Raw genomic sequence first — 27178 nt, forward strand, 5'->3', positions numbered from 1 at the left:
TAAAAATTAAGAGATGAACCAAAAATATTTTTCTCATCTTGTAAATTAGTTGTTTCACCTTGTCTCTATTATGCAATCAACTTTTGAAAGAATGATTTTACTAGAATACATACTTGGTATCTTGCATGACTTTATATTGTTTTTTTTCTTTTCTTTCCCACTTTTTAGACTAAAACCATTGAAGACTTGTTGCCTAGATATCATGGAGTTCCAATTTTGACAGAGAACTTTTGGGACGCTTCGATCAAAAAATCTGAATCAAATTTTGGTGTTTACACAAGTGCCTCAAACATTATAATCACCATTGTAAGTTATCTTTTATTCTTTTTGTTATGGTTTAAGCTTTTGAACACCTTTTTGGCTGTTTAAAGGATGGCAGCTCTATTTTTAACTCTGTTTGTGCTATATTTTAAAAAAATGTTTATGAGACAGAACCATGTAATCTCGGATTTCAATGTCTCCATCCTAAGGGTGAGCAACTTACCACTATGACATTCGCTTACTTTTGTCGTGGAGGGAAATCAATTTAGAGTCTTATATTGCTTGTGTTATGTCAGTTTGGAAGAGAAAGGAAAAGCAAAATGGTGTTTCTGTAGAACAGTAATTAGTGTATTTCATTAGGAAGATTAATGATAACATAATAAAAATAAAAAAATCCATAAATCTCTGTCCAGTTCAAGTGTTCTTATCTTTTGAATGTCATCATGTGTGTTAAAGTAGAAGGTAGTGTTTGTGTAATCTTATTTAAAAGCACATAAACAGTGTATCAGCATATTTTCACTCGTTAGAGCACATAGAAACGGTGTCTACATTCGTTGGGGCATTATGCTATATGATCAGTCATTTGAATTTGACGTTGGAAATCACAATCTGGCCACCCTATTGCCAAATTCAGTTATGCGCACCAAGTTACAGACTTTATTACCGAACCTATTTTGATCGTTGGTGGCTCAAAATATTTGTCTCCACAGTATAGGAGTATAATAAGTTAAATGGAGGACTGTCTCTTCATAATGGCCTTTTTTTGCTCCGCAAACAATTTGGGTTTTATAATATTAATACTAATAATAATAATAATAATAATAATAATAATAATAATAATAATAATAATAATAATAATAATAATAATATAATAATGATAATAATAATAATAATAATAATAATAATAATAATAATAATAATAATAATAATAATAATAATAATAATAATAATAATAATAATATAATATAATATTAATAATAATATAATAATAATAATAATAAAAAATAATAATAATAATAATAATAATAATAATAATATAATAATAATAATAATAATAATAATAATAATAATAATAATAATAATAATAATAATGATAATAACATTTCGAGTTATTTCCCTAAGTAAATATATCAAACAACATGACTGTCACTTTCTCCTCTTTAACCCTCTATTTTTTAATATTTTCTACTTTAAATAACTGTTCTCATTCTCCTTAATAATGCAATAAAGTAAACCCAGTTTTCTTATTTTTATATCTGAACCCAATAAAGCATAATCTTTCAACCCGACATCAGTATGGGTATCAAATTTTAATTTTTGTTGTTTTTATTTATCTAGTTTTGAAAATTGCATTTTGTTTTAGTTTTATTTTTGTTTTTTGTTTTTGTTTTGTTTTTTATATTTGTTTTTTTTTTTACTGTTATTGTTTCGTATTTATTTAATTAAATTAATTTATTTATTTATTGAAATATTTACAGTTTGCATTTATACGGAGCGGTTGTGGCTCTTGCAATTCCAAAATGGACGTTTTCAAAGAAATACACCAGGAAATAAAGAAGATGGGTAAAGATGCTTGTTGATTAATTTACATTGTTTATGATGTAAAAACAGAGGGTAAAATTTAAAGGTTATCAGATAAGATATTTTTATTCAACATTACAACTTATATTTGGCACAGATCCTATTTAAGCTCACCATCTGGACCTTTTCCGTATAGAATAAGCAAATTTATAACTCATTTGGATTTCTTGAACCAGGATGAAGTAAGAGGGATTATTGATTAGCAGTGCACACCTCTTCTCTACGTGCTGTGTGACTTGTTACTTTTGCAAGGGTTAGGTAAAATCTATTTTTATGAGTTCATATTTTATAAACGAATATCAATATATTTTTTTAAAACTTGTATCGTATGCTTCAAAATAATCATAGTTTTATTACAGTGCGAAGTCCAGCGCCAGGTTTACCAAATGCAAGTGAACGTGATATGGATAGTGTAATACAGTGCAAGTTTCTTCTACTTTTGTTAAATTTTTACAATTGGCAATTGTGTCCTCATACATTATCCAATGAACTCAAATGTGAATGAAATCCTGGCTACTGGCAGTGACAGAATAGTAAAGATTATCAGAATCAACATTTACAGTATGAAGTAGATATTTGGTTTTATGTGGCCGACAGAGACACTAAATGAAGTATTTTGAAGTCTATTTATTATGGAAAAGCTTTATATAAATGTCCATATTTTTGCATGTTTTTAAATGTCACCATTTATACATAACAATTTGGGTCCGTCTCTTAACTCTTTAGAAAACAGTCAGTTCTTATTGGTCAACTGTTCTCTGGATGTGAGTCTCTGCCAAACCCTGTCTGTCAATGGCTATCCTTCCATCGTTGCTTTTAGAAACTTTGCCGCCCTTGCAACTGAGAGATGTGTCATTCCAACAGCAGATGAGTCAACAGTGAGAAGGGACTACCATGGACCCATTGATGTGAGTGGAAAGATGTATTGGGCCCTCATAGGGATTAACATTTTAAAAAAATTAAAATCTTGAATCTTCTTAGCATAAATGTCAGGCAAGAATAATGAACCAGTGTTGAGGAAAACCAGCTGCTCGGATTTAAACTTAAATTATATTTTTCAACGATCAAATAATCTGATTCATACATGTTGCTAAGACTGATATTGGTCCTACAATTTTTGCCAATGTTTTGATCCCTGTCTCAAGTATGGTTTACCATAATATTCGATTTTGGCTTCGATATTGACTGTCTCTTGCAACATACCTTTTGATCTTGGCCACAAATTACACCTCAGCAATGTGGGTGACAATAAAATCTTTTGTTCAAATAGAGATCAGTATAGCAACCAAACCCACGTTCAATCTACAATTTTAAAAAATAATACCTATCAGCAAGACACACGATGATTTTTAAGAATCTTCAGGCTTTGAAATTTTTTTCATAAGATTTTTTTCAGGCGAGAAGTAAATTTCCCTTCTCCCCTTGTATTTGCTAAATAATATTTATAAAATCTTAATTCCCTTTCTTCTTTTGATTCATAACACTTATTCCAAGATAATCTAAGAATGTTTGTAGTTTTATTTCAGTGATATTTACATCTTTCTTTCTTTTCTTTTTTTCTTTTTTTTTTTGTTGAGATGTTGTCAGTGTTGTTTTTTCACATTCAACACATCTTGACTTAATCAATTTTGGCTATTTACATTTGTTTTTTATTATCAGATTACCACATTCCAAACAATATAAATTCATTTTATTGTGATTTCATCTATAGTGAGAAAATCCTGAAAGCCTAGTTGGTAGAGCACTCACTTCAAAAGCAAAGAGACTGGTATCCATCTCAGGCGTAGTTGAGATTTTTTTTAAGCAAACAAAATTAATATTAACCATTTAACGCTATGGAAACATGGATAAACTCCGGCTCCATAAACTTTGTGGCTCTGAGGGTCTACTTCTTACACTTTTTAATAAACTTTAAAAGTTACTCCCAGTATTACCCTTCTAATTATCATTCTTTTCCAGACTTGGTCCTTGTACAAATGGTACAAACATTTGACTCTGTCGTCTGCTCAGCTCCTTGGATTTGATCCTCTACCACCTTTGTCTAAAATGGTGAGATTTACCCAGTGTTTGTGTTTATCAACAGGGGGGGGGGGGATAAATCAATTATTACTTTACGAACCAGTTGGGATTCTACATTACAATTGTAATTCGAATTCTCACAGGGTTCTTTTTCAAACATTTTGTTCATATATATGTCTATTTTGTGTGAACTAAAGAACAGAATAGTGTAATCATTATTGTCATCTCACTTTTATTAGTCAGTTTGGCATTCCCCCCCCCCCCTCTCTCTCTCTCTCTCTCTCTCTCTCGCTCTCTCTCTCTCTCTTTCTCTCTCTCTCTCTCTCTCTCTCTCTCACTCATCTCCCTCTCTATCTTTCTTTCTCTCTCTTTCTCTCTCATTCTTACACTTGCGTATACTCTCTCACACACAAACATACTCATAGACTTTATTACTTCTATACCTGCTCTTTCTTTTTTTTACTTCCAAATAGGAGACAGATGTACGTCTGATTGCTACTCTCATGCCCAAAACTTCAGTGTATTTGCCAATTGCTCCAAATAGAGATAGAAATTATTTCTACAGCTTATCATGCTTTCGCTTAGCCTGTGAGTTGCTGTACGGTCTGGCCTCCTGTCAACTTGTTTACAGCTCAAAGATTCCAGCAACAGAGTTCAAAGACAAGAATACAATGGTGGTCTCCGAAGTAAGAGAGTTTTTAACTGAATATAAAGATAAAATAAGATAAATACATATAAACATTTATATCGAACATTTACATAGGTCCACAATTGCTTAATGCACTTTGCAAAAGGTTAATTAATTCTGCCAGTAGGCCATAAGGAGCCAAGTTTTCATCTCCTACAGTATAAATCACCAATTAGCATCCAATTGTAAAGAATAAATAGTAAAAATAAACAGCATTTCCTTAATCCGTCCTAGGGGAAAATCTATGTGGTCTTGTGATATGACACTCGCTTTTGGATTGGGAGGCTCTGGGTTCGAGCCTCACTCGATGCATAGCTGAGTCCTTGGAAAGACCCTTTACTCACATTCTCTCACCATACAGGTGTAACTCAGCGTTGTATCTGTTGGAAAAATTGTAATATTGCCTAACAGGCGTCATGTCTCATTCTATATGTTACATGTTGCTGTTGGTCAAGGACCCTTTGTAAAATGCTTTGAGCATATTTAGTGAATATTGCTCTATATAAATGCTCAAGATTTTTTTCCTTAGGGTCTTTCTCAATAGACAGATAACCTGGGTATCAACTGCAGTGCAGCATGACAAAATGAGCATTAGGGGAAAAGTTTCTTGCTCAAGGAAAAAATAAGAAAAGAATGTCAAACCTAGTACTCTTCGGGTGGAAGTGCAAAGCCTTATTAACTCAGCCATTTCAACCCCAAATATTGTTCTTAGAATATTTGTCCTTGCCAGCATACCTATTCACAAATGGGGTAATGTGTGTGCAGACCTTACTTACACAAGAACACAATGTTGAAGCCAGAGTTTTTGCAATCATTCTTACCCATCCTGTCACTGGCCACCTCACTTGAATTTATAAGATGGGACACAATACTGCTGAACCACAACCATCTTTTAAATGAAATCTTTTTGCTGAAGCAGAGGTTTTCTTAATAAATTGTTAGCATTGCTTGCCTACAGAAGCTCGAATTTTTTTGTTCTATCTATAATTATGAATTTTAATTTTTTTTTTTCATATTTTAAACAAATTAGTTGTAGAATTTTATCGTCCTTCAAAATGACGGCCAGACACAATAATATATTTGACAAATCGAATAGGCCCAATTACTCGATTAGAGCAGGGTTGACATAGTGGTCAGAAAAACTGACTCCACCATGGATGGTAATGATATCTTTGATTATGAGGCGTTTGCTCAACCAAGTGAGCTACTCTTGTTATCAAATTAAATGGCTTTTTCTTTTCTTTAAGCTATTGTTTTTGTGGGTTGGGGGTCTGTTTGTTGGGAGATCTTTTTTGGTTTGTCTTCACTTGAAGGTTTCAAAATCTGTTGTGTTCACACATGATTCGGGAAGAGTGTTCCAGTCTTTGATAGTGCGGGTTGCAAATGAATATTTGAAGATGTTTGAGTTTGTCGATTGGTGTTGTAGTGTTTTTGAGTGGGTTTTTCTTTGAATGTGTGAATTTTTCTGTATGTCTAGTTGTTCTGGTGAAATTGCCGTCATTTTGTTTGTAATTTTGTCGATGTTCTTTCCATCTATCTTGTACGGGAGTCCATCCAAGCTGTGTGATGATGTCTGTCATTGAAGACAAATCTTGCACTGCAGCGCTGGACAGCTTCAATTGCTTTTATATTTGATTATATATTGATATCTGTCTATGTAATAATGAGCTCATAATGTTTCATAATTTGTTTCAAAAATTCTCGACTCATATTAATTTCATGCCCACATCGATATTTTTCAGGTTGTTCAGAAGAACGATTTGGTAGTTAGTTTAGTTGCATGTGTGTTTTTAAGCATCACTGTTGTTTGGTCAGGATTTTGAATGGTTATTCTGATTTAACTACAGATCCAAACTGTTTTAATGCACAAACCCATTTCAATATGCTTTGCTTTGATAGTTCTTGAGCTCAATGTTGAAGTTTGTTCTAGATTGTCTTCGTCTCGATGTGAAAGACTTTATTCTATAATATGCGTTAACTTCACAAGCTCTCTAAACAATAGTTAATTGCCTTTGTCTCGCCATGATGAAAACAAACTTGAAAAAACAGTGTCCTCAATGTCATGGAAATTGCAATATTTCAAACTGTCTTGTGCTCAGTTTTGGTGCAGTTGGGGGCATTAAAAAAATTATTAGAAATTTTTAGTAGTCTGTGCTTTTATTGTCATCCATCTGCTTTGTGGTCCAGAAGTTATCGATTTCTTCTGTCTTTTATTATTATTTTATCACAGATAGATTTTGAAAGAAAAGATGGCATTATTATGAAACTGATGTCCTTAGGAAAGTCCTTACATAGTCTGTTGGAGGAGGAAACTAGCTCAAGTCTTCACCTTTTCCATCGGGCCCATCAGTAAGTTATGTGATTTTAGTATTTTCAATTTTATGTTGGTAAAGTGTATCACTCATTGAGATTTTTCATTTTTTTCTCTGAGTACCGTACTTTTCAAAATTATAAATTTTTCTAAGGTGCTGGCCCAGCGACAACCATTACGCTTTTTTAGGTTATGGCTGGATAAAGGATATTAGAAATAGCACCCAAAAGGCAAATTTCTGAAAGAAGGTAGGCAGTGTAGCTTAAAAAATGAGTATGCAAATTTATTTTTTTTAAGCTTGGGGGGAGGTAAAAGCACTGATATGTGTCTCTCATGAATGCAGAATATTCATTTCTAGACATTTCAAAGTTTGCAGTCTTTTATTAGGAAAGGAGGGGAGGGGGGGGGGGTTGTCTTTGCAATCCAGGCCTTATCAATACTGCCATAAGAGATATGAGCAAGTTTGATCCCACAGATTACTTTGTCTCACAATCAACCTCAGGTACTCGATTACACCCAGCCAGACTTGTGAGTCCAACCATGACATCTGCACTCAAATCATCGTCAACTTCACCAAGGATCACCTCAGACTGCCTGTCACATCTCTCACCTCAGAAATATTCCACACCAGAAATAAGTAATCGTTTGTTTTTTAATTATTTTTTTCTTTGGCTTTTATCATTGACTGATTTTATGGAATATTTTTCTAAACACGTTTATACGTTTTCTATTCCTATGAAATGAACAAGTAATAGCTCTTCAAATTGTCTCATTTAGTTCTGAGTTCAATTTTTTAATAGAAAAATCCATAGAAGTCAAATAGTATACAGTGAAATGCAGATACAATAGGGAGTAACATGACTTAAACATTTTCTTTTATAGGTGTGCCCCTTATATTCAGGTTCAATACCAACTTTAGTATTTAGGCATAATGTCTCCATTAGGATCCAGTAAGCTGTTTGCCAAATTTGAGTATAATACCAATCGTAGGTTCTTGAAGGGATGGAAGAAAAAGAAGACAGGGAAACTGGAAATGACAGGAATAGAACATCTTCCTCTGAAGACGACATGTATCGTATTTATTCGTATTGAATTTTTCTGACATTGTCTCTTACAAACTATTCAAGACGATTATTTCTTGTTTTATAAACCTTATTTTGCACTAAAATTAACAATTGAATTATTAAATGAGTCTTGTCATCTTACTCCATTCCAAACTTTGTCAGTAATTTTCTCAAATGTTTTACTAAATATGCCCATCTAAATGGGTTTTTTTTCCACAGTCCTCTGTTTGAGAGTGGCAAGCCAGTTCTTATTGCCTTGGCTAAGCCAGACAACATTACAGCTAGCAGCAATTTTATGAAGGTTATATGAATATATAGATTTGGAATGATGATTTTTTTATTTTTTTTTGCCTTTTGTTTTTTGCTGAATTATTTTACTGTCATGGTCATTTTTATTCTTAATAAAAAGATTTCAATCAATCCTAGATTGCAATATAAGTTGATTTAAATCAAGGAAATAAATAAGCAACACGAAGAGTTTATCCAATTTGAAAAGTGAAATTGTTCAAATGTTTGAAATTAGCAATATTGAGTCAAAACATTTTGCAGAATTTTTTTTACAAAATAATAAAATTACAATAGTCCTTGGAAAAGGTTCTTTACTTACATTCTCTCACCATGCTCGGATGTAAAATTAGTACCTGGCAGTTAACAGTGTTGTCTCTGTTGGAATAAATTGTAATATCGCCTAACAAGTGTCATGTCTCGTCCTACATGTTAAGTATTGCTGGCTAGGGACCCCTTGTAAAGCGCTTTGAGCACGTTTAGTAGATATAGTGTTCTATAAATGCTCAAGTCTATTTTTGTTTTGTTTTGTTTTTATTTCAAGCATTTTTTAATGATTATCAGAAAATAACCAGCTTTATTTCAAACTCCTTTTAGTGTAGTAGTTTTAGAATATTATCATCTGTAAGTCATTTCACCCCAGCTTTGCTCTATTACCTCAGGTGCTGGATCACGTGGCCTCCACTCTATATAAAGACATTCTGGTGACAGTCATGAATGTGGATGAATATCCTGCCTGGGCGGGTACTTTTGTGCCCAAAAACTACAACAGATATGGTGGTGTGGAAACAATGTTGTGGTTGATTTACTTAAAAGACTTTTTATTAAGGTGGTTTGTCTAATATTGATGTTTCAAATGTTTAGAGATTTTGTTAGAAGTATTTCTTACTAGAAAATATTTAATGCAGTTCCAATTATAAAGCAACACTGGTCGAAGGTAAGGTAGTAGAAAGTGTGAAAACGATGCATTTCTTTTCATAGTCATCTTTTAGGTATGAAAATGTGTCACATTCTCGATTTTTCATGAAATGAATTGCAGTATCACAGGATAGTCACATGGAGATTGTTTGATAGGTAGTGTATTTATTTACAATTACAGTGAATTGTCTAATTTTGATCGCAACTTTGTAATGTTTTAAATCCATAGCTAAGCTGTAAAATTCTCTAAGTGACAATGCTACAGTTGATAGGAAATGAGTTATCTTGTTTTGCAGAAATGCCACAGATTGTATATTTATGCAACCAATCAGTCGCAAACGGTATCAACACAGAAATGATATTAACAATATCGTTTTCCTATAATGCGAACAAGATAACCGCCCAATGTATTATTTCTAAAGACCAAACCGCCTTTAACTTAAACAAATACCTCGATTCAGCAAGTTCTCCAAATTACTAAAAAGGCACAAACAACATGGTCGAAAAGGGTAAGGTAGTAAGAAAAGTGTGGAAAACGGAATGCTATTTTGCTATTTTCTCAATATGTCATCTTTCTAGGGGTATGGAATAATGTGTCAACTATTTCTCAGAATTTTTTCCATGAAATTGAAAATTTGCACAGTTATCACAGAGATAATGTCACCATAGAGAGATTGTTTTGATAGGATATGTGTATTTTTATTTATAATCCAAATTATAACATGTTGACATCAATTTTGTCATAAAATTTTGATTCGCAACTTTGTAATGTTTTTATATAAATCCCATAAGCTAAAGCTGTAAAATTTCTCTATATGGTGACACAAAATGCTACAATGTTGATAGAGGGAAAAATATGGAGGTTAATCCAGTTGGTTTTTGCAGAAAATTTGCCACAAGATTGTTATACTTTTTATGCCAGACCAAATCAGGTCGCAAAACAGGTATCAACACAGATAATGTATATTTTAAACCAAAATATCGTTTTATGTCCTATAATGGCGATACAGAATGATTAAAACCGCCCAATATTGGTAATTTTATTTTTTAGAAAAGACCCAAGCCGCCCCTTTAACTTAAACAAATACCTCGATTCAGCAAGAAACACACCGGACTAGTCGGTTTGGTATGGCTAAGAAATCTGCACTTTAATCAAAAGATAGTTGGCTCAAATCTTGGTCAACATACTTAAAGATGTTTTCATGACTGGATATTTAAAAGATCTGTCCCGTATTGCAGACAGACCATAAAACTGAGATCCCACTCTTTAAACAATGTGACGAATTGAAAGGGATGTAATATTAAAACTTTCAAACTTTTTAGAGAACATAGAGCTATATTAGTACATCCTCATCACACTTGGTTCTGGCAGGTTCTCAACAGTTTGGCCAATGGCATTTTGACAACACCCACTTCAGCATCAACACTCCTTTGCTTTGTCTTTTTAGGATTGTCAACCTTATTCTTACCATTTGGATGTCAGTTCATGGTCTGCGTGATCATTTCCGATCCGAAGAGGGCTTTTGTTGTTTGTTTGCTGACCTTGCCGATAAATCACCTCTGAGCACAGAGATAATTTAGGCACTTTATAGATATTTCAAATATTTTATTTTTATTTCCATTTCATCATATTATTCTCGCCTTTTTACATTTGTATTGAAATCATACTTAATGCAATGGAATAATATTTCAGAGTTAAAAATTGGGTGCAAGGTAAAAACAAAAAACTCCTAAAAATTGTTGTATTGTCAGATAAAAATTCCCATGAACTAAATATTCATTTTTAATATTATTGATTCATATAGTTTAAAATTTTGGATATGCATGCTTTTTTAAATATATTTTTTTTCCAAGTTCATTTTTGTTTTAGTTTGTTTTTAGTTTTTTATTTGGGAGGGGGTTGCTTTTGTTTTTTTGGTTTTGTTTTTGTTTTGTTGTTTATTTTGCTGTTTTTTTATTTGACTATATCATCCTATTAAGTTCCATATAAAATGTAAATGTTTTAAAGTCATATTGCTATCATCAAATAATGATTTTGAGCATTTGAACTTTGAACCCTGCTTAAAACAGTGCCAGATGAAGCATATACTAATAATGTAGGAAAATAAAATCTTAACCCTCCCAACACTCTTCTCAATCAAAGCAGATAGCTTAAAAAGCCAGTTTATATTCACGAGTATTTTCATTATTTTTCCCTACCTTCTCTTATCTTACCTTCCATAGCGGAGGATCACCCTGGCCCCCTCCACTCCTACCCACGTCTTTGTCTGGTGGACTGGCAAGACCACAGCCATGCTGCCTTCTACCCACCTCTCTACAAACTCATGGATGGGACACGTGACACTTTCAATGTTTCCATGGAAGCAGCTCAAGGGTCACAAGTCATTGAGGCCATTGACTTGAATGTCACAGGAAATGTATGGGATAGTGATAAGTTGATTCTATACCTTGGTATGTATCTTAAGGACCCTACGCAGTTTATCGTCAAAACCGAGTACTTTTGATCCAATGTTCATGACTCAGTTCTTCAAAATGACGATGTCAGAGTTTTCCCTATTGGTTGAAACTGACTGAGATGCCTTAAAATTGCAGTTTAATTTGGATAATAATGTATTTTTTATGTATTCTATGAAACCCATGGAGCGAGACTTCATCTCAGTTTCTATAGCTTAACAATAGCAATTGCTTGCTATCCAATTGGGTAGTATTAGGTCAACTTTAAAGAACTTTATGCCAGATCTAGCAGCCAACAGAAAATGAGATTGTGAACTTTCATTTTATAGTGACAACACTTTATTGACACAAAAGTTAATAATTATAGCAATACATGGCTTTATACAGCGCTTCATGTCATCCAAACGAGTGTTTAGCACTTTACAAAATTTAAATGAAATAATTTAAATGAAAAAATTAGGGTAAAGGATAGAAATACGCCCTAATATATTCCAGACCTACAGTATGCAACAGTAAGAGAGAATTTTTGGCATTGAACCACACCTTTGCAGACCAAATAGTATAGGCCTCTAACATTACTGAGGAAGATAACAGTGTTCCTCCACTAACTAGATATTCAACCAGGAAGACAACATAAGGAGAAGGAGAAGAAGAAGAAGAAGAGGGGAATATAATCACATTTAAGTGATGTCTTTAATTCCATACACTTTTCCGAGCATGTCAACAAAATTTCATGACCTATGGCGTCAACTGTAGCTGTAATCTAACAAGCAAAGTATTTGTTATTTAGCTTCTGTATTCAATTTAAGGTCATTAAAATTCCTTAGAAGAGCTATCTGTTACTCTTGGTATACTAATTGGAAGATTATCTTAAGTCGTAATCCTTTGGATAGGAAGAAACTTAGTGGAAGATGAGCCTTCCGAGTAATTTGAGAGAAAAGGGAGGCTCTAAACCTAGCGATTGTTTGGGATCTGATTTTGGTCAAATAGTGTTTTCTTCAATAATGTATGGACTAAAGCATTCTTAATACATAGTGGAACAGATCCTGATGACAGTGATAATTGATAATAGTTGTTATAGAGGACAGCAACAAATCTGGAGGGTACCACACAGGCCTTTACAATAAGATTAATAATTAAGGTCCCTGACTGTAATTCTCAACATGAAAAGTATGCGCTTCTAAAGATAAACTTGGATAACTTTGACAGGTGTGGGTGAGCTCCTGGTCCTTATAATAACCGATGACAGTTGATGAAAGAGTGCTAATATTGTAAAGCGCTTTGAAACTGTTTAGTGGATATTGCGCTATATAAGAGCTCAAGTTTCTTTGTTGCTTTTTTTTTTAATACGCTCAACATGAAATTTCTTTGGTGTGAAACGAAATGTTGGCCTTTGTACGATCTGCAGTTGGGATGAATCTATTATAATAATCATGTTATCCTGCTTATGTTATATATGCAATCAAATTATCTTTTTGAATATTTCTTTAACTATTTATTGATTAACAATGTAATCAAAACCTATCAGATCTATTGATCTGGTTAGTGAGAGAATGAGAGTGATAGAGAGGAGAGATCAAGAGAAAGATAGAGAGAGGGCAAGAGAGGAGAGAGAGAGAGAGAGAGAGAGAGAGAGAGAGAGAGAGAGAGAGAGAGAGAGAGAGAGAGATTTTTTCTACTGGTTTTTTTCTTCCTGCTTTTGTCAATTATAATTTACCGTAATTTTATCCATTGATTAATGTGAATTTCTCTCATACATACAAAGCCATCCATATGAATCTCTTGGCAGCATTTTACTCATTTTATTCTTTTTGTATTTTTGTATTTTTGTATTTTGTAATTGTGATATTTTACAACACTTGCAATGTAAATATTTATAATTTGTTGATTGATAATTTATTACTAATGCTAACCTTTATGCCAATAAATAGTGATGGTATACTGAGCACATGGCTTCCTGACACTACTTTCCAAATACCTGTGGGGTGGGTAGAGTCCTAAAATACAATCAGAACCATCGTTAAAGTACTAAATACAAAAGTAGACGAAAAGAAAAGAAAAAAAAGCAACAACAGGGTATGTGCAGCTATGTTCTCTAGTGGTATGACATTCGCCTTCGGATTGGAAGGTCCTGGGTTCAGTCCTGAGCACTGCATATTCGAGTCCTTGGAAAAGGCTCTTTACTCACGTTCTCTCACTGTACTCAGGTAAAATGAGTACCTGGCCATTAACAGCGTTGTCTCTCTCCCCTAAAAAGCTGTAATATTGCCTAACATGCGTCATGCCTCGTCCTACATGTTAAGTGTTGCTATTGACTAGGGACCCCTTTTAAAGCACTTTGAGCACATTTAGTGGATATTGCACTATACAAAAGCTCAATTTTTTAAAGAAAAATTTTCACGAAGAATAAGAAAATGAAGAAGAAGAAGAAGAAGAAGAAGAAGAAGAAGAAGAAGAAGAAGAAGAAGAAGAAGAAGAAGAAGAAGAAGAAGAAGAGGAAGAAGGATGAGGAGGAAGGGGAGGAGGAGTAATATCCACAAAATTTGCTCAAAGCAGTTTATAATGGTTGCCAATCTAACAGCAATACTGAACATGTCGAACGAGACATAACATTGGTAAGGCGCTATTACAATTATTTTTTGCTTTGCAACCGATGAGTATTCTTATTTACACCAGTGAGAGAATGCGTCAAAAACCTTTTCGAGGGACTGACAAAAGGAATCTAATTAGGTACCTACCAGTGAAAAGGCAAATGTCATACTCCAGCATGCTTTCTTCAAACTACTTGGGGATGCAAAAGAGTTCAAGAAAACTGTAGTTTGAAGAAACTGTATAGTGCCATGACTTGACGGGGAGGGAGAGGAGCAAGGCCCAGCGGTATGGTCTTTGCTTCATACCCAAAAGGTACAGAGTTCAACTGTCCACCACACTATGTGGCCTTGACCAAGTCACCTTTCCCTAGCTCACTTAGTGATGCCTGGGTTATTCCAGTCCTCCTTTGGAATTTGCCCTCAGATTGAAGGGGGGGGGGGGGGGGGATTGCTGCATCACAACATTTATTCACTGTTGTAGCCAGCCATTAGCAAATCATGGTGCGTGGCGTTGAAATTGAAACCAATGGCGAAGTGATAAGAAAAATCAGAGAGGTGTCAGTTATGTGAAAGAATGATGGAATGTGTGAGTGACTGAGTCTGTGTGTATATCATACTACTTCTTCTTCCTTTTAAGTCTGTAACTTCAGATTTTGAAGATTCCACAGACCACAAAATTTTTCTTTCATTGGAGATGTGAGACTATTCCACTGTCTTAATGTCGATGATATGAAAGAGTACAGTGTGCATCCACTCTTGAGTGGGGAACCAGAAACTCGGATGACTTCGTCTTTTTATTTTAATATCACCGAGGGGTAATTTAACTTTAGGCCTTTACAAAATATTGCTACTTTGTCACGCTTTCTTCTCCGTCAAGATTTAAATCAGTTCCATGTTTATCTTTGCTGTTTTGATTTATAAATGTCACTGCTCTGTTTTGTTTTTGTTTGATATCTTGAATTTTTTATTTGTGGTGAGGGTCCCAGACAGAGCTGCTGTATTCTAGTGTAAGTCTAACAAAGGCTTTGTAGCACTTTAACTTTATTTCCCTCTTGCTGTCGTATAAGTTTCTTCTGAGGAAGCCTAAGGTAGAGTTTGCTTTTTTGCACATGTTTGTAACATGATCTTTCCAATTTTGTTTGTTAGTTATTGTTACTCCTACATATTTCGCCTTGCTCACTTCTTCTCGTGTAATGTTATGTATTGTGTTTGTTGAATGTATGATTTTTGTTGTTTGTGAATATTAGAACCTGGCACTTCTGAGGATGGAATTCCTAATTTATACACACACCTGCAGTGTTCTGTTGCTGCTGTAGATAAATATACCATACATGACTGCCAATGTCACAATAAATCATTATTGGTCAAAATCACCGGGTGCATATTTTAAAAAATCTTTGTTCATGAAATTAAATTTTATATTGGCTGGGTGAATTTAGTTTGAGGAAACTGTGTTCCAGGTAAAAATTAGTTAGAGGAAGGAATGGAATGATAACAAAAAATTATAAGGAATATATTCGGGACATTTGAAGAAACTGTGTTCGAGGAACTCAAACTTGTGTATTATAAAACCACAAAGTCTCAAAGTATGAGTTGAAACCAAGTAAAAGTCAAGGCAATATTAATGGTTTATTCCAGTTTAATACTTCCTGTCAAAGTGCATTTATATATCATATTTTTGTTTTTAAAAAGATGCAAGCCAAACAAAACGAATTAGCAATTGGGGAGCATGGAGTCGGATAAAATGAAAGAAAAACACAAAATAAACAAAACAAAAAAAAAAAATACTTCTAATAATAACAATAATAATAATAATAATAATAATAATAATAATAATAATAATAATAATAATAATAATAATAATAATAATAATAATAATAACAATAACAATAAAAATACTAATAATAATAATAATAATAATAATAATAATAATAATAATAATAATAATAATAATAATATAATAATAATAATAATAATAATAATAATAATAATAATAATAATAATTTTAAAAAATAAATTAATAAATAACTTTCCTCAGCCAGTCATCAAACCCAGACCTTCTGTTTTTCCAGACCAACGTGCTTCTAAACATCTTTTTGTTTTTAGGGGTCTACAAACCTTTGAACAGTCTAATTCAATTTTGGGAATTTTTCAAAAATGGAAGACAATGTGATAATCAAAAGAATAAAAAGTAAACGATAGATGGACAAGGGAACCAGTTCAAACAAGAAAGAGAAGTAGATTCTAAGATATTCTATCAGTGTGCTTAGTCCAAGAACATTTAAAAAGTCACATTTAACACAGCCACAGGACTCTGCTAAATTAATTTTTTTATAACTAAATAAAAAAGAAATATAATATCACAAGCAATGCTGTACGTATATTGAACTAGAAAATAAGTCGATCAGCTCAAAATTTATTATTCAAGTGTTGAATTAAATTTGAATTCAATTGCTATTATCTTTATAGACAATGTATTTTTCAGCTTCCTAAGAGAACCCCATAGAGCTTTTTATTTGAACACAATTTTCTGCATTTAATATCTTATTTTTTAAATTCTCACTTATCATAGAATTCTTTCCCAGCATTTGACGAAACAAAATTAGCTTTTTTGAGAAAATCATCATGATGTCTAATCAATCTCATAATACACGCAAACTATATTCATATCAATTGTAAATACCATACAGAATTTAGTGAAGATGGGTCCAGTGGTTTCGGAGTATTAGTGTTACAAAACATCCAAATTTTCCTAATTTATACTAAGATTCTTTATAGAGAGACGGTTTACAAGAAAAATATCTCACAAAATATACATGCAATTGACTATATCAATCTCCCTCCAAGTAAAAGACATGTAGCATGTCCTGGGAAAAAACAAAAAGTCCTGTTCTAGAATAAGTGTAAATGTTGCTGCTCGAAGCTCGAAGAAATCAATAATAACATGAATTTGAATGTAGGCACCACATCTGTGGTGTTTCATTCATCCTGTTTTGTTGATAAAGGGGAAACCCGAAACGTTCATTTGATCTGTTTTTGTAATTAAATCGAACCCTACATTCAACTTTACGTTGTTCTAGAATAAGGAGGCAAAGCCACATAGAGAGGTCACATGATTTAAGCTTTTATAGAACAAATGGCATAGGTGGACCATCAAAAAAAGGACAGCGCTTTTCTAATAGTGCTCATCCAAAGTAAACACCATCCTATAAGCGCTTCATATTTTTTTAAAATCCTGATTTGTAAATTAAAACATTCATATAGGACAAAACAGGCAGCCTGTTAGGTGCTTGAACAATTTTCAGATAAAAACAATACTGCCTTACACCTGGGTACCTTCTAACTTAATGATAGAATGAGGAAAATGTGTGCAAAATGCCCTTCCTAAGGGTCAAGGTAGGATCTTTTAACAGGCTTAAAACCTATGACCTTAAGTTAGGTTGCGTTGTGAGTCCAAGACACCACAGTTATACTATTTAGAACTCCCCAAACATTGATACAAATGTTTCCCTTATCTCTAATCAACGAACCTGACATTTTGATGTTTGTAAAAGTAAAAGCATCATGTGATAAATCTTTGAAGAATAAGAGTGGAGAACTTGCCATATTTGTAGGGAAATAAAGGCTATTACGAACAGGAACTCGTCCATTTTGATTAATATACAACTGTATTGTAGAAATTAACATAGATTGAGACTAATCTTTTAAGCCATTAACGATCAAGGTGCGCGCAAATGACTGTGGTAACACGGCAGCCAGATGGCGATTCCCAAAGGACTCATCATTATTCCCCAGCAGATTTTATAAATAATCATTTGAGTCAATGAATGAATGATAGAATTACCCTGAATTTAAGGAAGGTTTGAAAGTTGCCTGTAGTATATCAATCTGTATAAAATAGTTTTATAATTTTTAGATTTGCCAGTAATTCTGTGCTCGTTGGTAAAAAATTTAACATAGGCTGTAGGGAACAAATTTGACCCCAACCCCATTTTTTTAAAAAGAATAGATATAAGCATAAGTAATATTGATTAGATGATTAGGTAACGTCATTGATATGATAGGTAGCACATCTGTCCTGAAAGCACAGGGTTTGAAGCTTGATCAGCAAGAAATCCAACTCATAGTGATTTTCTTAAATATATTTTACCACCTACTTTATTACGTGCTCCATCACTTGTTGCTTCTGTTTTTTGTTTTGTTTTCTTTTTCTTTTACAACCATTTTTTTAAAAAACAGACAATACTTACAAATGAAATATCTTTATACACCAATTTTATAACGTTTTACAATAAAAACAGAACATTGAATCACAGCAAATGCGATAAGAATCATAATAAAACTCGATGGCAGCCGACACCCATTTCCAATTAAACTATTTCATTCAAACCATTTAAAATGTAATCTGCACATTCACTCCCTGACGTTTAAAAAAGATTTTGTGAATTGGGAAATTAATAAATCATTGATATTGAGGAAATAAATGCCTGCAGAATATATTGTTCTGTGTGTGGATAAAAAAATATACATATAATTTTTCAGCTTCATGTATTGAATTGGGTAAGGGAAATGTGGTAATAGTGAGAATAACAAGACACCAAATCCATACCAAGAAAGCAAATTATAGAAATACCAAAGGACATATTCTTTCGTTATGCGATACTTTTTTAAATGGAATTGAAAAATCATCCCTCGTGAAGCAAATAAGACATTACATTTCATCCAGAGGACCTTAGCTCAGAACCCAATTTCGACATTTAATATTTTTTAATTCTCCTTAAAGCAAGAAATCCAACCCTAATTGCTAATCTTGTGCCTTGCACTGCAGTTGAAGCTTGGATTACTTTGATATTTTTTTCTGTGAAAACCTTTTAAAAAAATTCCCCTTGGGATGAATAAATGAAATATACACTTATTTGTTTTTTTAAAGAATAAATACATTCGGTGTGTAACAGCAGACAATATATCCTGTGTGGTCACCGGCTCAAATTTACATAGCTAGAGGAGAATGATGATTGATCAGCAATGCTGACCAGTTTAGAAACATTTCATCATAGTTTCCCTAAGTGACAAAATATACAACGAATCATGATACTGATTTATGAAGACAACATTGTAAACGTGAATATCTGTTGTAAAATTTGTGGTAGATTCTTGGTGTCCAGGCAGACGTAGGAGTGCCCCATAGGAAGTTGTTTATTCAGTCTGAAAAATACATAAATATATATATGGACAATTGATGAGATCATTTCTTAATTAGGAAACACCATTATATCTAGAAAATTGCTTAACAGGGTGAACTGTAATGCAGTCAATGCAATCAATAATGCAGAACTGTGTAGCTATGTGGTCTAGTGGTATGACACTCGCATTCGGATCAGCGCATAGTTGAGTCCTTGGAAAAGACTCTTTACTCACATTCTCTCACCGTACTCAGGTGTAAAATGAGTTCCTGGCCGTTTACAGTGTTGTCTCTGTCCGAAAAAAAAATTGTAACATCGCCTAAGAGGCGTCATGTCCCGTCCTAAATGTTAAATGTTGCTGTAGGCCAGGGACCCCTTGTAAAGCACTTTGAGCACATTTAGTGGATATTGCGCTATGTAAAAGCTCGTTTAAAAAAAAAAAATTTTAAGAACTGAAGGGAGCATTTCCAACTAAATTCCTAACTAAATACATGAAATGGAGATGGCTCAATAACAATGACACATATTTTCTAAAAATATATGTAACCCGCTACATCAATCTGGTATTATAATCGATTGAACTTGATGAAAAGAAAAATTGAGTATCACGTCAAAATGATAAAAGATAGGAAATTTACCTTTTTTAAATTTTAATATATAAAACTAACTCTCCTCAATGAAGGCATTATCTAAATTCAAAATTGTATAATATAAGCTTAAAATGAATTTTGAGCATCATGTTCACCCAGACTCGTAGCGTTTTGCAACATAAATAAAATACATATAAAATTAACGAAAAAAAGAGATCATATAACACCAGTTCTCCAGGAATTGCACTGGCTTCCTGTGAAGTATAGGATAGAATTTAAAATATTGTGCTATGTTTTTAGATGTCTGGATGGATTGGCACCTGAATATTTGCAGGAACTGATTAAAAAATATGAACCCACTCGAAATTTAAGATCATCTCAGTCCCAACTTCTAAAAGTTACCACCTCAAAATCCACTTTCGGTGAAAAAGCCTTTTCATTCATAGCTCCACGCCTATGGAACGCACTTAGTCCTCGGACAAAGTCCTGTAAAAATTTATCATCGTTCAGGAAATGTCTGAAGACTGAGTTGTTCCGCGAGGCTTATTTTTCATAAAATAGATGTTGCTTTGATTTTTGTTTTTTGTATGCATGCTTATTATGTATCATGTAGTGTCGTGATTTTTAATTTTGTTGTTTTTAAACATTTTTATCTTTATTTTTATTATGTAAAGTGCCGCAGAGCACAATTGACGTGGATTTTTAGGCGCTATAAAATTCATTATTTACTATTTACTATTACTATTTACTATACCTCTGTCACATTTTGTCACAGTCACATACATTTCTATATCCAAAACAAACAAAAATGGTTGTGGAAGGTGGAAAAATGATGATGAAAATGATTGGGATCCTGATAACTCAGTTGGGACAGCATTTGCCTGTGACTGGTATGTCTGTCTAGCTCAGTTGGGACAGCATTTGCCTGTGACTGGTATGTCTGTCTAGCTCAGTTGGGACAGCATTTGCCTGTGACTGGTATGTCTGTCTAGCTCAGTTGGGACAGCATTTGCCTGTGACTGGTATGTCTGTCTAGCTCAGTTGGGACAGCATTTGCCTGTGACTGGTATGTCTGTCTAGCTCAGTTGGGACAGCATTTGCCTGTGACTGGTATGTCTGTCTCGCTCAGTTGGGACAGCATTTGCCTGTGACTGGTATGTCTGTCTAGCTCAGTTGGGACAGCATTTGCCTGTGACTGGTATGTCTGTCTAGCTCAGTTGGGACAGCATTTGCCTGTGACTGGTATGTCTGTCTAGCTCAGTTGGGACAGCATTTGCCTGTGACTGGTATGTCTGTCTAGCTCAGTTGGGACAGCATTTGCCTGTGACTGGTATGTCTGTCTAGCTCAGTTGGGACAGCATTTGCCTGTGACTGGTATGTCTGTCTAGCTCAGTTGGGACAGCATTTGCCTGTGACTGGTATGTCTGTCTAGCTCAGTTGGGACAGCATTTGCCTGTGACTGGTATGTCTGTCTAGCTCAGTTGGGACAGCATTTGCCTGTGACTGGTATGTCTGTCTAGCTCAGTTGGGACAGCATTTGCCTGTGACTGGTATGTCTGTCTAGCTCAGTTGGGACAGCATTTGCCTGTGACTGGTATGTCTGTCTAGCTCAGTTGGGACAGCATTTGCCTGTGACTGGTATGTCTGTCTAGCTCAGTTGGGACAGCATTTGCCTGTGACTGGTATGTCTGTCTAGCTCAGTTGGGACAGCATTTGCCTGTGACTGGTATGTCTGTCTAGCTCAGTTGGGACAGCATTTGCCTGTGACTGGTATGTCTGTCTAGCTCAGTTGGGACAGCATTTGCCTGTGACTGGTATGTCTGTCTAGCTCAGTTGGGACAGCATTTGCCTGTGACTGTGTCTGTCTAGCTCAGTTGGGACAGCATTTGCCTGTGACTGGTATGTCTGTCTAGCTCAGTTGGGACAGCATTTGCTTGACTGGTATGTCTGTCTAGCTCAGTTGGGACACATTTGCCTGTGACTGGTATGTCTGTCTAGCTCAGTTGGGACAGCATTTGCCTGTGACTGGTATGTCTGTCTAGCTCAGTTGGGACAGCATTTGCTGTGACTGGTATGTCTGTCTAGCTCAGTTGGGACAGCATTTGCCTGTGACTGGTATGTCTGTCTAGCTCAGTTGGGACAGCATTTGCCTGTGACTGGTATGTCTGTCTAGCTCAGTTGGGACAGCATTTGCCTGTGACTGGTATGTCTGTCTAGCTCAGTTGGGACAGCATTTGTGTGACTGGTATGTCTGTCTAGCTCAGTTGGGACAGCATTTGCCTGTGACTGGTATGTCTGTCTAGTCAGTTGGGACAGCATTTGCCTGTGACTGGTATGTCTGTCTAGCTCAGTTGGGACAGCATTTGCCTGTGACTGGTATGTCTGTCTAGCTCAGTTGGGACAGCATTTGCCTGTGACTGGTATGTCTGTCTAGCTCAGTTGGACAGCATTTGCCTGTGACTGGTATGTCTGTAGTCAGTTGACAGCTTGGTGACGTTGTCGTCTAGTAGTTGGACAGCTTCTGTGTGGATGCTGTTGCTCATGGCAGATTGCTGTATGGTAGCTGTCTAGCAGTTGGACATTTGCTGTGACGTATGTCTGTCAGTGTTGGGACAGCTTTGCCGTGACGTTGTCTGTTGCTGTGGAAGTCTTTGCTGTGACGATGTTGCTGTATGGACAGTTTGCCTGTGGGAGCTTGCTAGTATGGACAGTATTCTGTACGTAGTTGTCAGCCATTGCGCTGTTGCCTGTGACGTAGTTGCAGCCAGTTGGCCTGTGACTGGTATGTCTGTCTCGCTCAGTTGGGACAGCATTTGCCTGTGACTGGTATGTCTGTCTAGCTCAGTTGGGACAGCATTTGCCTGTGACTGGTATGTCTGTCTAGCTCAGTTGGGACAGCAGTTGCCTGTGACTGGTATGTCTGTCTAGCTCAGTTGGGACAGCATTTGCCTGTGACTGGTATGTCTGTCTAGCTCAGTTGGGACAGCATTTGCCTGTGACTGGTATGTCTGTCTCGCTCAGTTGGGACAGCATTTGCCTGTGACTGGTATGTCTGTCTAGCTCAGTTGGGACAGCATTTGCCTGTGACTGGTATGTCTGTCTAGCTCAGTTGGGACAGCATTTGCCTGTGACTGGTATGTCTGTCTAGCTCAGTTGGGACAGCATTTGCCTGTGACTGGTATGTCTGTCTAGCTCAGTTGGACAGCATTTGCCTGTGACTGGTATGTCTGTCTAGCTCAGTTGGGACAGCATTTGCCTGTGACTGGTATGTCTGTCTAGCTCAGTTGGGACAGCATTTGCCTGTGACTGGTATGTCTGTCTAGCTCAGTTGGGACAGCATTTGCATGTGACTGGTATGTCTGTCTAGCTCAGTTGGGACAGCATTTGCCTGTGACTGGTATGTCTGTCTAGCTCAGTTGGGACAGCATTTGCCTGTGACTGGTATGTCTGTCTAGCTCAGTTGGGACAGCATTTGCCTGTGACTGGTATGTCTGTCTAGCTCAGTTGGGACAGCATTTGCCTGTGACTGGTATGTCTGTCTAGTTCAGTTGGGACAGCATTTGCCTGTGACTGGTATGTCTGTCTAGCTCAGTTGGGACAGCATTTGCCTGTGACTGGTATGTCTGTCTAGCTCAGTTGGGACAGCATTTGCCTGTGACTGGTATGTCTGTCTCGCTCAGTTGGGACAGCATTTGCCTGTGACTGGTATGTCTGTCTAGCTCAGTTGGGACAGCATTTGCCTGTGACTGGTATGTCTGTCTAGCTCAGTTGGGACAGCAGTTGCCTGTGACTGGTATGTCTGTCTAGCTCAGTTGGGACAGCATTTGCCTGTGACTGGTATGTCTGTCTAGCTCAGTTGGGACAGCATTTGCCTGTGACTGGTATGTCTGTCTCGCTCAGTTGGGACAGCATTTGCCTGTGACTGGTATGTCTGTCTAGCTCAGTTGGGACAGCATTTGCCTGTGACTGGTATGTCTGTCTAGCTCAGTTGGGACAGCATTTGCCTGTGACTGGTATGTCTGTCTAGCTCAGTTGGGACAGCATTTGCCTGTGACTGGTATGTCTGTCTAGCTCAGTTGGACAGCATTTGCCTGTGACTGGTATGTCTGTCTAGCTCAGTTGGGACAGCATTTGCCTGTGACTGGTATGTCTGTCTAGCTCAGTTGGGACAGCATTTGCCTGTGACTGGTATGTCTGTCTAGCTCAGTTGGGACAGCATTTGCATGTGACTGGTATGTCTGTCTAGCTCAGTTGGGACAGCATTTGCCTGTGACTGGTATGTCTGTCTAGCTCAGTTGGGACAGCATTTGCCTGTGACTGGTATGTCTGTCTAGCTCAGTTGGGACAGCATTTGCCTGTGACTGGTATGTCTGTCTAGCTCAGTTGGGACAGCATTTGCCTGTGACTGGTATGTCTGTCTAGTTCAGTTGGGACAGCATTTGCCTGTGACTGGTATGTCTGTCTAGCTCAGTTGGGACAGCATTTGCCTGTGACTGGTATGTCTGTCTAGCTCAGTTGGGACAGCATTTGCCTGTGACTGGTATGTCTGTCTAGCTCAGTTGAGGGTTTTTTTATGACCCTCTTTATCTGAGTAGCTGGGGCAGGCAGAAAAAGCTTTGTCATAGTCTAACACCTATACTGTTTCAAGGAAGTACACCACTTTCCGTTTAATATAACTATTTGTTTACTGCTATAAAAACTGGATAAACTGCGGCTTCAAGAGGCAAAAGTCACTGAAGGACCACTTTCTAGAAATAAAAAAGACAGACGGAGACTGGAGATGTCCAAATGATCTAGATGAAAATAATGATTTAAATTCAGATATATTGCATTAAATTGCATTCTTTAAAAAATATTTGCAATAGATGAACACAAAAAAAAGACCAAAAGGAATCAATTTGACTGATATTATGTTAGAATACAACTTAAGTACAGGTCATTAATTCAGATGGATATATATATATATATATATATATATATATATATATATATATATATATATATATATATATATATATATATATATATATATATATATATATATATATAATCTCAGCTTTTTAAAAATATTTGGTGAACACAAAACATCTGCAACTTATTTCACTGCCTCAAAGAAGCGATTGCACAAACAGATTTGTTGACGATAATCTCTTTTTTTAAAGGTGAGATATTAAATATAATTCGCGCTCCTTAATTGTCGAGCACTCTATATGATCCATGTACATCAATTTCTCACGAATATATATATATAATATATATATATATATATATATATATATATATATATATATATATATAAATATATTTTCAGAACAGCCATTAGCTGTGTTGAATTCAGAATTTTCCTCTTTATCAAATTACCTGATTGCCTGATCTCCAAGAGATCCAATGAAAATTGCATAGGCATTGACATCTTCATTCTCTGTCAAAATCTCCCCAAATCGGGATGGTCGAATTCCATAACGATCAAAGTTGGCATCACTGAGGATCACAACAAAATGTTCATCTGCCTCCTCCTTAGCCAAATCAGTAATGTGATACTTGGCAGCCTCCAAAGTGTGGTCCCCACTTATACAGAACTGGGCGTGGGCCAGGATTGTCTTGAGAACCAATAGCCTCTCTTTGTTATTCTTGGGTGGTTTGTCAACCTTGACAAATTCTTCTCTGTAAGTTTCACCTGAATGGCCGTACACGTCATACTGGGAATGACATGAAAACATGCACAAATATTACACACTCATTCAATTCGATCTTCATTTTCGTTCATGTTATAATTTTTACTAGAAGCAAATTGTGTTACAATTACACCTTTATGTTTAAATCTTCTATTATCGATATTATTGTCATTATCATTATTATTATTATTATCATTATTATTATTATTATTATTATTATTATTATTATTATTATTATTATCATTATTATTATTATTATTATTATTATTATTATTATTAATATTATTATTATTATTATAATCATTAACATTATTATTATTATTATCAGCATCATCATAATCAGAAGCAGCAGCAGTCGTGTTGGTGATAGTAGTAGTAGTAGTAGTAGTAGTAGTAGTAGTAGTAGTAGTAGTAGTAGTAGTAGTAGTAGTAGTAGTAGTAGTAGTAGTAGTATCATTATCATTATTAAGTTTGAAAATAAGAAAGAAAGAGTTGAAAAAGAATACAAAAATAAAACCATGAATATATCATACTATGATTTAATGATTTATATCATAAAATAATATAAATCATTAAATCATATTATGATATATTCAAGGTTTTATTTTTCATACCTTGAGTTTGTCTTCATAAGTTTCCAGGGCTTCCATCAACATGAGTACTGCTTCCATCTGGCGAGTCAACCTTGAGTCATGTCCGTCAAATCGATACATGCTTCCTGACACGTCAATGACTAGACGGAGCCTTTTGGGGTGCTCCTGTGGGGATCCCATCTGGGGATACACAAATCACATCTTTATCGTCAAGGATTGTGCTGCTGTTTTATTAAAGGTAAACATGTCATAGTTTATTTATTTTCTCAATGCAATAAATATGATGAAAATGAAATTTTGTACTAAAGTAACAATTTTTATAGTCATATTTTCAATAGCCTATTGTAGAAATTGTTTCTCCACTTATAAATCCATTTTTGATAGAGTCAAAACATGACACTGCCACCCACACACAAGCATATATTCAATTCTATAACTACAACACTGTTTGCCTGGACTGGACTGAACTTATTACCTTTCATATCAAGAAAAAGATATCCAGGAAATAATGTAAATATACCAAATTTACCAATTTTAATGCGTTTTTCTCATATTTTGTAAACTAAGCATCTTCGATTATGATGATTTGTTGAGTATAAGAGTATTTTTTTTTTTACTGCAATCACTTTGCTTAGCATCAGCTTTTCAAAAAATATTCCTAAATTATGGATAATAATAATAAATATTTGAGGTTCTGCCTTAAATGAAATTGATTGTCTAAAGACAGCAGAAAGACTTTTTCTACTCTCTAAATGATTTATATTCATTCCACTGTCGACCTACAAATTGCAAAATATACTTTAGAGAGTAAAATTTTGAGTTTTGGGATGAATCAATTAAAATTTTAAAAGTGTTGAAATATGAAAGATGGGGAATAAAACTTTTTTAAAAATTATGAATCAATAAATAAAGAAAATTCTGCACCAGTGATAAAAAGGAATGATAAAAATCTAAAAATGACCTTG

General features: G+C 35.0%; 2 protein-coding genes across 2 annotated transcripts in view; one reads left to right on the plus strand and one right to left on the minus strand.

Moving 5' to 3' along the window:
- LOC144968988 (uncharacterized) overlaps positions 1-13527 on the plus strand; it is a 30681-nt gene extending 17154 nt beyond the window's left edge. The window contains exons 13-22 of the mRNA XM_078907919.1: positions 169-306; positions 1740-1824; positions 2569-2750; positions 3802-3891; positions 4335-4547; positions 6780-6898; positions 7363-7497; positions 8144-8225; positions 8872-8989; positions 11351-13527. Coding sequence (XP_078764045.1) covers positions 169-306; positions 1740-1824; positions 2569-2750; positions 3802-3891; positions 4335-4547; positions 6780-6898; positions 7363-7497; positions 8144-8225; positions 8872-8989; positions 11351-11631 — 1443 coding nt within the window. The 3' untranslated portion in view covers positions 11632-13527. The remainder of the gene's footprint in view (positions 1-168; positions 307-1739; positions 1825-2568; positions 2751-3801; positions 3892-4334; positions 4548-6779; positions 6899-7362; positions 7498-8143; positions 8226-8871; positions 8990-11350) is intronic.
- A 4294-nt stretch (positions 13528-17821) lies between these two features.
- LOC144968994 (von Willebrand factor A domain-containing protein 8-like) overlaps positions 17822-27178 on the minus strand; it is a 60970-nt gene continuing 51613 nt past the window's right edge. The window contains exons 43-45 of the mRNA XM_078907931.1: positions 26235-26393; positions 25307-25644; positions 17822-19377 (exon numbers count right to left, since the gene is read on the minus strand). Coding sequence (XP_078764057.1) covers positions 19272-19377; positions 25307-25644; positions 26235-26393 — 603 coding nt within the window. The 3' untranslated portion in view covers positions 17822-19271. The remainder of the gene's footprint in view (positions 19378-25306; positions 25645-26234; positions 26394-27178) is intronic.

This window comes from Berghia stephanieae, chromosome 1, assembly GCF_034508935.2.
Source record: "Berghia stephanieae isolate SIO BIC M18660-M18661 chromosome 1, UCSD_Bste_1.3, whole genome shotgun sequence".
In the NCBI taxonomy this organism is placed as follows: domain Eukaryota; kingdom Metazoa; phylum Mollusca; class Gastropoda; order Nudibranchia; family Aeolidiidae; genus Berghia; species Berghia stephanieae.